At 43.2% G+C, this 13,650-nt stretch overlaps 1 protein-coding gene across 1 annotated transcript; it reads left to right on the forward strand.

Moving 5' to 3' along the window:
* Positions 1-10,645: 10,645 nt before the first annotated feature.
* Positions 10,646-13,382, forward strand: tbxtb (T-box transcription factor Tb). Its single transcript, XM_071522941.1, has 8 exons — positions 10,646-10,851; positions 11,036-11,300; positions 11,444-11,578; positions 11,789-11,850; positions 11,969-12,030; positions 12,137-12,313; positions 12,663-12,795; positions 13,112-13,382. Exons 1-8 carry the CDS (start codon positions 10,646-10,648, stop codon positions 13,380-13,382), a joined length of 1,311 nt encoding a protein of 436 aa, XP_071379042.1.
* Positions 13,383-13,650: the final 268 nt, after the last annotated feature.

A 13,650-nucleotide genomic window follows, 5' to 3' on the forward strand; every position in this document is an offset into this window, starting at 1 on the left:
CTTGCCTGTTCCTTAGTGTTCTTTGCTAGGAAAACCCAACATGCACCACATGATGGAGTTGAAAAGTGAAAAAAAAAAGCTTCCCTTGACAACATCTGTTGTGTATCCCCCTCATCATCCCAGACTGAGATTAGATAAGGACACTATTACCCAATGACAGGCTTAGGGCAGATCATAGCTTTACCAAATTGTTTTCTAGAGAGCTGGTGAGGAGAAAGGGAATAAGGTGAGGGCTTTGCAGGAAAGGAGGTGTGCATATTCCTCCTGCATATCACTTTTTTCTTTTTTTTTTTCTTGGCTTGGCATTGCAAGAACACAATGTCAGGCTGGTGTGTAGGAGGACTCCTGTTTGCTCTTGGCAGACGAGAGGGATTACCAAAAATGCATTCTTTTTTTAAATCTTTGGACAAGCTGACTGTGTCACTCCTCCACTATCTAAATTGGGTTTCCACTGTTGATAGGCAGAGGAGGAAGACAAGGCTCAGTACTGGAGGAGGAAGGTGGTCCAAGACAGCCAAGACCCAGACCAGGAAGCCAAAACCCGGCGTCAGGCTCAGCTGGAGCAGGTTCATATAGACACTATAACTTTTTCTTAAGACACTTATTCAATACCACTCATGCAAGACTGATGATTTTGTGGCACACAAATTAAGAAAAGTGCAGAAAGAGATATGAACTGTTCTTTGAGCCATCATCAGTGCCTCATCATGTCCCCTCTCTGTAGCCCATAACTATGCAGCCTGCCTCAATACTCAGGTGGCGCTGTTTCACTCAGCTATTTCTTCTGATTTCTTTTTTTGGTCCTCCAGCGCCATCTAGAGGCCTACAGGAACATGCACCGTCTCAGGGATTCTCTCTATCGCCGCTATGCCGCCCTGCTGAGAGACAAGCTCCATTCACAAAGATTAGAGCTGCAGCAGCGGCGCGAGACAGCCAGGACGAAGTCAGAGAAGGAAACTAAGCAGGTAACAAACCGTCATCTTCAATTTTTAAGGTTAAACTTTTAAAATAACCAAAAAGATAGAAGTCATAGACCATTAAGTTGGCAGGGGTATATGACAATGAATTCATCAAGTTATTCAGCCTTTTGGATCTTAATGTCACTCAGAGGTGGAAAGTAACTAAGTACATTTACTCAATTAGTACTTAAGTACTTGTGAGGTACTGGCACTTGGGTACTTGGGTATTTCCATTTCCTGAGACTTTATACTTTTACTCCAATACATTTCAGAGGGAAATATTCTACTTTTTACACCACTACATTTATCTGACGGCTGAAGTTACTAGTTACTTTGCAGAATAAGGTTTTACATGCAAAACATACAATAAGCTCATAAAATATGTTGCATTGTTAGAGTTTAAACAACCCAACAGTATATGGAGCAGGTAGACCTAGAACATTAAAATACTTCTTACAGGTTAATGCATCAATAATTTAACACTCTGAAAGGCAGCTCAGAAGGTCAGATAGTCTGATAGTCACATAAGTGGGCTCAAATAAAAGTTGAGAGGTTTATCTTTGTAATAATATTTTGTATATGGATGATTTTTTTTCAACTCAGAAGCTGCAGAACCTTACTGTCCCTGATATCCCCCAGCCACCTGTAGAGTTTGTGCTTTGGATCGGTCCTGACAGTGGAGACTTTCACACCTCTTTCACTGTAGGGTTTTTATTACTTGTCTGCAGAGTGATCAGCTATCTGAAATGAGTGATGAAAAACAAGTTTCCCTCCAACTCCCTTTCCCCAGTTCATTATCAACACTTATGTGTGATCTCTCTCTCTCTCTCTCTCTCTCCCTCTCTCTCTCTCTCTGTTCAGCAGCACCCAATGAGGGTATGACACCATTGCATCTACTCTCTCTCTCTCCCTCACACACACACACACACACACACACACACATACACACGCATACACACTACACTACTGTGTCTGGGCTCAAATACACAACCTTGCAAATCAAAGCCCCTCTGTCTCGACTGCCACACCCTCCCATTCTCCCTTACCATAGAGTCTTAGTCATCCTAAAGTGACATGCATATCATTAACATAATTACAGCTGTAATTAACAACTTAATCCTGCGAGCCTTAAATGTCCCCTGAACAGCATGGACAGTAACATTGTTGAGGAACGTGAAGGTGATACCAGCAGTGCAGCAACTGTTGCATGCACCCACTTTGATCTAAAGTACATCTAGTTCAAATGTGAACTTACTGCAAATAAAATGGTGTTATTCTTGTTGCAACTGACGTTTGAGCAATCTTAGCCTTCCCCAGATTTTTTTTTTTTTGTCAGTTTTTTCTTCTTTCCTTCATAAAATCAGAATTCAGCTCCTCACTTGAAAGAGAATGTATTTACGCATTATTCTTTTTCCGCTGGAGCCATTGTGATTGACTTTGATTTTGACTGTCTTGTCTCCTTGGCTCTGACTGGGTGTGAAAAGAGCAATAAGCTTCAGAGAGGGCCTGCAGAGTTTGATAGAGGGGGTCTAACATGAGAGAGATCCTGTCTTATCTCTCCCCTCCAATAAAAGCAGAGCTTCTTCAGGAGGATGTAATTGTCCTCTCTAATGACTTGCACTTGGGGGGAGACAAAGAGAGCACAATAAAGGACTTTACAGGCCGGCTCGTAGGAATCCTTTGGTTCAAATTGCTGAGCAAATGAAACTGCCCGTTGTTTCCTCAGCGCAGATCGAGAGGCTCTGTCACAGACGCTGAGGTGAGGCAGGACCAAAGCAGGCAAAGGCAAGGACACCTGCTGGGGCCTAATTGGTCCTTGCTGCAGTTAATGGCTTCCTGTGGCTGCATGTTTACTTCTCATTTGTTCTGTGTGCTCTGTTTCCCAGCCCCTGAAACAAGGGAGCCTCACTTTAAGTCTCTATTCCCACCGCTCTCTGTCTCTGTCCATCTCTGGCTGTCTGTCTGCCTCATTCCCTTTTCTTCCTTTGCTCAGATACAAAGGAAGTTGGACTTCTCCGTATTGCAGCACAATGACTCACACCTGAGGTCCCTCCCCAAAACCAGCTATTATCTGGTAGGTCTTGTGTGCTAACTGACAAATATGGAAAAGTACACCTCACTTTCACCCCCACTGTCATTACATTGTGTTTTTCCCCCACCATAATGTCATCACACTGTTCTTCTCTGAGATCCTGGACCTTCAGAGCCAATTAGCTCAGCGTGGATGTCTGAAAACACACAGAGACTTAGAGGACTTTTCCAGGTGCATCAACTATAGCCAAGGTCCATCACAACTACAGAGAAGTCTTCAGGACATCAGGAGGAAGAGTTGAGTTACATTTTCATATAGAACACTCTTATAAGTTGCCTTTTTTCATTTCTTAACATCTTAATAGATCTATTACAGAAAAGCAGGAGTTGTATTGTCACTGTGTAATGTTAACAGTGGTTGGCAGCAGATCTGCAGCTGACTTGGTGACTCAACAGAAGACATGTGGATCGCCTAGATTTACCATCATTGCTGAAGACAGAGGACATGAGGACCAAGTCTCCCGCTCCAGGTTGTGCATACCCACACTATAATTCAGCATTTGTTCTCTCTAATTTTTTGTGTATTGAATGCATATTCTTTTATCTGTGCCAACATGTTTCTGTTGGAGATTCAACATACATTTTGGGTTTACTCAGTGCTAGATGTTTTTTGTGTGGCTTCTTCTTCTTTGCACAGTGAGAAGCATTGGAGTAACACAACCTCTTCCTCTCTCTTAAAATGACGATGAAACGATTACCTTTTCATCGTGTTAGCTAATTCTCAATATCATAAACTACACCTATTTCACAATAAATGTACAATTTTTTTCACAAATAATGACCAGTAATACTATCAGAGATTCTTGAACAATCTCGCTGCTCCTCATCATATAAAACCTGCAAATTCGAAGTGACATGAGTGACAACATGGTAAGGTGGTGCAATTTTGTGTGTTCCTGAATTGGGAATTTGTGACAGCTCAAGATTATGTGCAAAGCACTTAGTCACTTTCCATGTTTGTCATGGTCCAACCTGCCCACATTTTAACAGTCCTGCACCAACATCCTGTTTCAACTGGAAATATGCTTCCATATATATATTATAGAAGCAAGACACCATCAAAATGCCATTTCCTTGTAACTTTTAAGGCTTTTGCCACCAAGCTGTCACAGAAAGGATGTTTCTGTGGACTGACCCACATGTCTTACTGTTGTGTGAGGTATTAGCGGAGCTGTCACCCCGCGTGCTGCAGCTGGGGCTGGTGGTGGGCTGAAAGGGTGATGGGATGGGTAGTAGGCTGGTTAAGCCTCTGGTCTAAAGCCTGAGCACTCTGGATCTGTGTTTGCACTGTCCTTCAAGAGCAAACACAGGCTCCACTGGAGGCTTGTTTAGCATGGACCCTCCTGAAGGAGAGCGCTGATTGCTCACGTAGAAGTGAGATGACCAAACACAGTCTGACCCCTCTGTTACGGAGACTCACCTCTCCGGACTGCTGCTCTGACTCCTACAAACATCATCCAGGGGAAAATGTCTTAATTATGTCCACTACAAAAGAGACGCAGCAATTGGGCCGGTGGTGTCACTTCATGCCAGGCCTGCGAGCAGATGTGGAGGTGTTTGGAGAGTTTCTTCTGTTTTAAAGCTTTATGGGCTTCCAGTCAAACACTGCTCTGTTTACCAAAACTGACAGAGATAATCTGGGCCTGTTAGACTTTGAGGTTTATTGTGGTTCTACTCGTCAGTAGGTATACAAGTATCATCCCTGCTATTACAAACAATTGAGGTACAGATGCTTTAGAGGAACCAGTTTAGACCATGTAGTGTGTGGAGATGAGCAGGAGGTGTTGTCTTGGCAGCACTTTGCACTTTTTCCAATTAGGAATAATGGATGTATATATCACTTAAAAACCTCTCTTCCTCTTTTTTGCTTTTTCATAATTTTACATCTTTTTTTCATACTTTTGTCTAGATACACCTTCAGACAAGATAGGGCTTGGACATTAAGGTGCAGTGAGTTTAATCTTCACAAACATTTCACAAAAACTGATTTACTGTTGCTGTTGTTGCTGCTATTGATATTATCCACCAAAAAAAAAAAACAGTACTAAGGCATCTTAATCAGATCTCCTTTAAATTATGGTACCTGTTCATGTCACCCACAGCGTTGTGGTGGTGTGTTTACATGCTGTGAATGTATGGCAGAACAGTGTCGGCCACTGTCACCCTTGTTGTCAATTAGGGCTGAACTGTGTTTAGTAGGAGCATGTATGATGTTAGTAAGGGCCTGCCACCATGGCCAGCAGCTTGGCTTGGGACATTAGGAGCTTGGTAAGAAGGCTAGTGAAGACCTCCACTGACAAGTCTTCCGTCGGTGTGAAATCTCACCACTCCACGGACAAACACGGCAGGACGACGGGCCCCTGTGCCCCCGACCCGGCCGTGCCACAGCACATTCCCCACAACCATGAGAAATACCCAAAATAAAAGCAATTAGAGCTGAAGCCAAAATATGGAGACAGCGCAGACCTTGCTTATGTGCTTTTCGTATATGAATCAGTCTATCTCATCTGTCTTGTTTTATGCCTATTTATATGTGTTGATTATTAGCAGTTATGATTGATTGGACAGTTGAAGCAGTAATTTCCTATCTTTATGGCCATTTAGTCATGGTGTCTTCAACATGTTGAATTTCACAAGTATGCATTATAGGTCTGTAAAATTAGATCAGCTATATCTGCTATATATTGACCTCAATAAGTGGAAAAATTACATAAGGCAGGGCTGGTCTAAACTCGCCTTAGCTTGAAGGATCTTACTAAGCAATACTTTCTAAATTAGTGTGTCATCATAGCTTTTCACATTTCCCCTTATGCAGCATCATCAGTCTCCACATGTCTACACCAAATATGATCTTATATATGAGTGCACAGGTCCACATCCTCCTTCCTCCACCTGCACCCTGTGAAGCTCGTGGGGTTTGTATAGATCTGTTACCTGCTACACCGTCCTGTGAGTAAACGCTCCCTTGCTGAGGAGTCCTCCCCGGAGCCAGTTTGCACCCAGCAGACAAAGTGTGTCGTCACCCGGGTGCGCAGTGTTATCGGGTGTGAGCCGCGCCACACTATGGCTACCCTTGAGAAGTAGCACATCATTAGGAATATATTAACAACCCGACATGTTATGTGCGGGTCACACATCACAGCGGCAAGCAGGCTGAGGCGGAACCAGGATGACGCAGAAGATGTTTTTGCACATTTTAGAGGGGTTGTCGTGGTTTTCTTCGCTGTTCCTCAGTACTTTATGATAATCATCCAATGAGTCGTAGTTGTAGAGGGTCTGTGGATCTTTCAGCTGCAAAATGGACCCACTTCTAAGTGTGTGTGTGTGTGTGTTCCCAGGCCTCCCTCACAGAGCAGCTTGTTAGAGCGAGGGCCTGGTTCGGGGGAGAGTTCGGCTGAGCTGCTCCTCAGCGGCAGCCAGGAGAAGGAAGAAACTGAGCAAATGTTTCCCAAGGTTAGTGTCAAAACCACAGGGGCAGTAATCCCACTTAACAGGGTCGCTGAGAGGCAAACACACCTGGAGCAGTTATCGCCCAGCCCTCTCCCCAAATCAACACATAAACCCACACAGAAGGAATGCACTCTCAGCAGCTAGATACAAATCTGTGGACTTGAAATAATTATCAAATTGTTTTCTCTGTTAAACTTGGAAGCCCTTTCCCCTCCATGCTTCTAAATCCTCTCCCATGACGGGCAAGTAATTTAGTAAATCTTAACTTTGAGGAACAATGTCAGACCATAATAGCAGTTTATTTTTCAGGGAAAAAAAGTCACGTGGAATTGAATTGTAAGGGGTGTTAGAGCAGTGGATTTGATAAAATGACTGGTAGTAAATAACGACTCAGAGGAGCGAGAAGAGCGGAGATGAGGTGATGCTCAGGTGCTGAGATGGGCATATATGGACAAGCATGCGGGACTCATTTTTCTCTCACCTCCGTGTCAAAATGGGCCCGGGCAAACAGAGGATGAGCCCGGCTGGAGGGAGAGCAGGGGAAGGCAAACAGTGGTCAGACGAGACCGGTCCGAGCCAGCGGGCAGGAACATTACTCACCCGGCCTCCGTGCTGACAGGAGAACATCTCAGATCCACCGCTGCTGCAGGACAGGGCCGTCACCACTGGACTGACATCCGCTCAGTCTCTGCAGGCTGTGTGTGTGTTTGGAGGGCTCCTATGTGTGTGTGGGAACCTCAGCCACCGTCCTGCTGTACCATATAACTCCTATAGCTGAGATTTCGGTTCAAAACTGTCATAAAGATCAGGATTATTCATGCGGTAGTTCTCTCTATGAATTGTATGCTTTCCTATCATCAATCTACAATGCTTTCTTCTTTACCTCACACTAATATGTATATAGTAATATGTATATGAGCACAAATAGAAGCTTTAAATAGAGGTAAAACAGCTCAAACACAGACTTTAATGGTGTTCTCTAAAATGTTGAAGCTTCTCTGAGTTGCGCCTGGATTATTATTATCCTTTGAGGGAGGGTGAATGGGGGACCTCCTGGGAAAAAGCGCCATGTAGATCAATGCCATTAATTCACAATGCTGCAGTCCCAGGATGCCCCGCATCAGGAAGTGGCCTAGTGTGACAGTTAGCGCTGAGTGGGGGTGTGAGAGGAGGAGAGAGAGGCGCCAAATGGGACACTGGGACTGTGGGAAATGACGCTCACTGTGACACCTCTCACTCTTACACCGTGGCTACATCACCTCATATACAGCTAAGAGGATTTGTCTTTTTAAACTGTAAAGAAATTTATGAAGAAGAAAATGCTGAATTAATATATGTGTCACCCACAGATGAAAGTCCCCACATTTGTGACCCTGCAGCCCAACTTTCTAAGGAACTTAAAGACCAAGATGCCACAATTGGTAGGTCAGCCAATGAGTTACTTCTGTTAGACTGTAGAAGCACAGCAGAGGGATTTTTCATTCATTTTTCTTATTGTCTCTCAAACCAGATTATCCCTGAGATTCCTGAGAAAAGCAGGAAAGCAGAGATTTACCTGAGGCGGCTGAGGCAAATGCATGATGTGTCCTTAACCAACATGGCTTTCTCCCAAAGGTTGGTAATTCAGCGAAAAGGCAGAATAATGAGGCCTAAAGGAGGTGATGCACTAGGTATTTTTTTGGGTGGTGTAGATGGGCAACACTCACAGCAACAGGCAACAAAGTGAGACTCAAGATCAAAAATCCATTCAAAAGTGTCCTGGCAACAAGATCTTATGTGATTAAAGCTAATTCATCAGAGTTTCCCAAAAAGTTTCCCTGTGTATTGCTGCCTTTAGATTCTGATAAGGGAACATAAGACTGTTACTACTGAGAGACATTGATCTTTCAAGTTATTTCCATAAGCTTGGTGCTTGGTTTTTAGTAACGTTCAAACCAAGTGACGAGACAGCAGATCAGAAGTATAACGAGGAGCTCTTTCAACTGCTCTTTAAACTGAGTGGGGTTTGTTTTTCTCTGCTTGCTGTGAACTCTGGTCCAGACTGCTGGACAGAGAGAGAGACTCACTGTGCTGGCAGGAGGAGCGGAGCGTCCAAGATTTGGTTAGTAACACAAACCAGCCACAACACAACACAACACCACAGAGCTCTATGGAAGGTTACACATAGCTGCCATACAGTATCTGCCTTTCACGTTTGTTTTTTTTGGAAGCCACCATGGCAACTGTTATTTGGGAAAAGATGGCTTTCACACCGAATAGAATCACCAGCACAGAGTTATTTATGAGCGTGACACTGCAGTATTGCATGTCTGAATTTAAGTCAGTTCATGTTTCAGAAACGTAGTTATCAGTGATTTATCTTTGGACTTGTCCTTTCTTGTTCTTCCATAGGTGCCGTGTGTATTTCCAAGCATTGACTCCAAACAGGAGAGGACAAGCCAAGCTGATCAGCCGCCTCTCCGCCCTCTGAAACAGTCCAGGAGTGGGCAGAGTGACCGACCTCCGTTTCCCCAACACAGGAGCAAAAAGGCCTCTGCAAGGTGCACCAACACAACCATTCAAAGCCCTAATTTTAATTTATATGTGGGAAACCAACGAGTAATAGTAACTTGTTGTATTGTGTGTGTTTTTGGCAGCCACCAGCGTCTTGAGACCATAGTTTGGGGCACAGCAGTGTGCAGCCGAAAAACACCCGACCCCTTATCCATGGAAGATGTGTGTCAACAAAAGCATGTGGAAGTAAAATAAAACATTCTCACATGGGATTAGTTTTCTTGAATATTGTAGGACTATTTTAAAATCATCTGTTCTGTCCTTTGTTTAGATAATTGACCATGGATTCAAGCTATGGAGTAACTATACAGAAGACACAGACTACTGAAGATGGAACCAGTAGCATCTCCTTATAGGACTTGACTGTACAGTGTTCAATTTATTAATTATTGTATGTGAAAAATAATGTACTACCTTTGTTCTACATCATCAATGAATTTTTGTGGAATAGTCAATGTTCCACTGGTTTATCTCTGTTATATAATTCCTAATAATTATTTTAACATGTTTATACAGTAGGATACATTATATGACAAATGTAGTTATTTACAGTCAAAAGACACTAATTTAAAAAAAAGTCAGCAATACTTCTAATAATAAAACACCATTTATCGACATCAATGCATACATACTTTGCTGAGTTATGCTATTTGAACTATGATACGATTTGATACCTGATGATGTTGCTGTGTGTTTTACATGTGATATTTGTAACCTGCAGTTTTTTTATAAATTAAATTGACCCTTCAACACGGATTTAATTTTCTATTAAAATCATATATATATATATTTTTAGATTACTGTAAGATATAAAATGACATAGCCTACTGTTTCTGTCTGAAATGAGCTCTCAAAGTGTCAACGTTTCACTTTAGAAATTATAGAAGTTTTTTTAATTATTAGTATAAGAAGGTTTTCGTTATGGCATTTTTCCTATCCTCCTATCGATTTCGTGAAAATGTCTTAAACTACCCAAACTAATAGTTTGTTGTCCCAGCCAGGACAATGTATGAACACATTAAACAATTTTGCCACTTTCTAGTTACAGTCACCCTGAAAAATTGACAAGGCCTCCAACTTTGCGAGTTACAAGTTCAAGAAAACAGAAATAAATCTGGAGCAAAATCAGTGGGCTTTCTTACATAGGACGGAATGAAGTTGAAACAGTGGTAGCCTGAAGACCATCCATCGGCCTACGGTTGTTTGGTTTCTGCAGGTGTAGCTTTGATGTAAGTGTCAATATTTACAGATTGAAGTAATAAAGTAGGTTAAACGGCTTTATTCAAAATGCTGTCATCCTGTGGACCTCAGTGATATGGCCGCTTTCAGCCAATGGATGACAAGTCCGCAAACATCAAAGAGGAGATGAGCCAACCACCTCTCCTCCAAGCACCCATCCTGAGATGGAGCTCAACTTCAGCCTATATATTTGGAAACTGTTGCTGGAGCATGTCGTTCAGCGTCCTGTTAGAGCTGCATAAGTAAGTTTGGAAACACTAACACTAGAAGAGGAAAAGAGATTCTGGAGCAAGTTTAATTTCTTCAAGAAACCCTGTGATTACAACTCTTCAACCCTGGAGCTGTTGGACAGAATGGCCGCAGGCGCCGGCGAGTGTCCCGGGAAGAGCAGCCCGTACCGGGTAGACCACCTCCTCAGTGCCGTGGAGAGTGAGCTGCAGGCGGGCAGCGAGAAGGGCGACCCCACGGAGAGGGAGCTGAAAGTCTCTCTGGATGAGAACGATCTTTGGCAAAAATTCAAGGAACTTACGAATGAAATGATAGTTACTAAGAATGGCAGGTAGGCTGAATTGCTCAAATTTCTAATAGATTATTTTATTTTCACTGTAACACATAGATAGATAGATAGATAGATAGATAGATAGATTAAATAATAAAAGGCCGGAGTTGCCCTGTAATTTTTTTAATTTTTTCCTGTTCAAAAGACTTAACAAAACATGTTATTTTCTGTCATTCTTTTGAAGGCGCATGTTTCCCGTGTTGAAAGTGAACGTGTCTGGCTTGGACCCGAATGCCATGTATTCTTTCTTGCTGGACTTCGTGTCTGCGGACAACCACAGGTGGAAATATGTGAACGGCGAGTGGGTCCCCGGAGGCAAGCCTGAACCTCAGACTCCCAGCTGTGTCTACATCCATCCCGACTCCCCGAACTTCGGGGCGCACTGGATGAAAGCTCCCGTGTCGTTCAGTAAAGTCAAACTCACCAATAAACTCAACGGAGGAGGTCAGGTAAGGGGAACAGAGGATACTTGACATTATACAGCCTTGACTTTTTTTGTATTTTAAATCCCATATTATAATTTTAAACTAAAATGCACGTGGATGGTATCCATTAGAGGAACTGACCATTTTCTACTTGTTTTGTGTTTCAGATCATGTTAAATTCCTTGCACAAGTACGAGCCACGTATCCACATAGTGCGGGTTGGAGGGCCGCGGAGGATGATTACAAGCCACTCTTTCCCAGAGACACAGTTCATTGCAGTAACTGCGTACCAGAACGAGGAGGTTGGCAGAACCATATTTTTTAATCCAAAATTAATTTCCATCTAACAAGAAAAGCTCTGTGACTCTAAAGTCTTTTTTTGTGCGTGCGTAAAATGTGCGCGTAATTTACGCATAGGTTTTACGCACACTTTTGTTAGTGTTTCTAATATTTTGACTGATAGTAAAGCGTTATCATAATAATTTTCCCGCTATTTTATGTTTTGTTTTTAGATAACTGCTCTTAAAATCAAATACAACCCTTTTGCCAAGGCCTTCCTAGATGCAAAAGAGAGGTAAGAAGAAAATCCTACATTTAGCAGTTTTATTTCACATGGACACATTTATTGATGTCTTCATAAAGGTTCAGTCTAACAATATCTCGTGGCACCATCATTTCTTTTTTTCCTGCAGAAGTGATCACAAAGACATAATAGAAGATTCCAGTGAAAACCAGCAATCAACTTATTCTCAATGTAAGTGTTTTACTGTGTTATTTTCTTCATTCACCTCATTTCATTTCACACTTGATAAGCAACTGTACTATGGTGCCATCATTTCTTTTGTCCCCTGTGGATCCAGTGAGTGGCTGGTTTATTCCAGGCACAGGCTCTCTCTGCCCTCCTGCTAATCCTCACAGTCAGTTCGGCAGCCCCCTCTCCCTCTCTTCCTCCCATGGCTGCGAGCGCTACTCCACCCTGAGGAACCATCGCTCTTCTCCCTACAGCAGCACCTACACCCATCGGACCAGCTCCCCCAGTGAGTGTCCTCCACCCTCACCTTCATGCATCCAGGAATTACACCCCTTCCTCCCTGGCTATTAACCACCAACTCAAACAAATGTGGCTGACCGGGGAATGTTTTGCATTCCTCTGGCCTTTGTGTGAGTGAACCCGCAGAGCTGTAAACAGTTGGGCTTCAGACAAGGAATGTATGGACAGAATATTCACACACATTCAGCTATCACTGTGTAATGCTGATATGTCCGAGAAATATACAATACCAGGCTTCTTCATCATATTCATTTGATTTCTCACAAATATACGTATATGGAGCCAACAGTGACTCGCACAACTCCTAAACCCCAGTGCTTCTATTTGTGTTGTAGCCGGTTACTCTGATAACTCCTCGGCCTGTCTGTCTATGCTGTCAAGCCACGATAACTGGTCCAGCCTGCAGATGCCATCCCACTCCAGCATGATGCCCATGGCCCACAGCGCCACCCCTGCTACCAACTCCAGGTTTGTGGATGTCATTATAATGCTCCTCCTATACGTTCTCACCTTAACTAAGCTCTCCATCTTCTTCCCTCATTTCTTTTCCATTGCACTTCATATGTAAATGTTGCCTCAGATTTATCTTATGCATGAATGCTTCTCTATCTAATATACCATAACTCAATACATATATCTTGTTGATTCAAAACAATTACAAATATGACGCTAAATAAAATATATCTACATTTTTTTTTAACTTTGAGCACGAGTGTTGCCTCTTAAAATTCTAAAATGTCCCATGTGGAGATCAATAAGAGGTTTTGTGTCTGTCCCTCTGCAGTCAGTACCCCAGCCTGTGGTCTGTGAGTAACTCGCCCCTGACCCCAGTGTCCCAGACCGGGGGGATGAGCAACAGCTTGAGCTCCCAGTTCCTGCGAGGCTCCAGCAGCCACTACCCCGGCCTCTCCCACTCGGCCGCAGTGCCCTCCTCTGGCTCTCCCATGTACGACGGCAGCACAGGCACGGAGGTGCATGACACAACGCAGTACGACACCTCTCCACATGGCCGACTGCCTTCAGCCTGGACACCTGTTACCCCTCCTTCCCTTTGATGGAAGCACCTCTGCCAACTGCTGTTAGTCTGTAATGGGAGAGAGATGGAATTGAAATGTTTTGAAATGTCCTCTTGTCTGCAGGATGTTTGGTCTGCTATCAATTGAAGGAAAAATCAACCCCAAATTAAATAGGCTTGGTCTAGTTCAAGATCTTCACATTCCAAGATTCATTTTACCCTGATTTGATTAGAACCAATGAAAAGTAGATTTAATCCTCCATGGGGACTGTAGGTGGGATCAAACTGCAAAGATTCCCACTTTATAG

Source organism: Centroberyx affinis, unplaced genomic scaffold (genome assembly GCF_046629955.1).
Source record: "Centroberyx affinis isolate AG114_WGS23_722 - 3 ecotype Tasmania unplaced genomic scaffold, CSIRO-AGI_Caff_v1 ptg001046l_1, whole genome shotgun sequence".
Lineage (NCBI taxonomy): Eukaryota > Metazoa > Chordata > Actinopteri > Beryciformes > Berycidae > Centroberyx > Centroberyx affinis.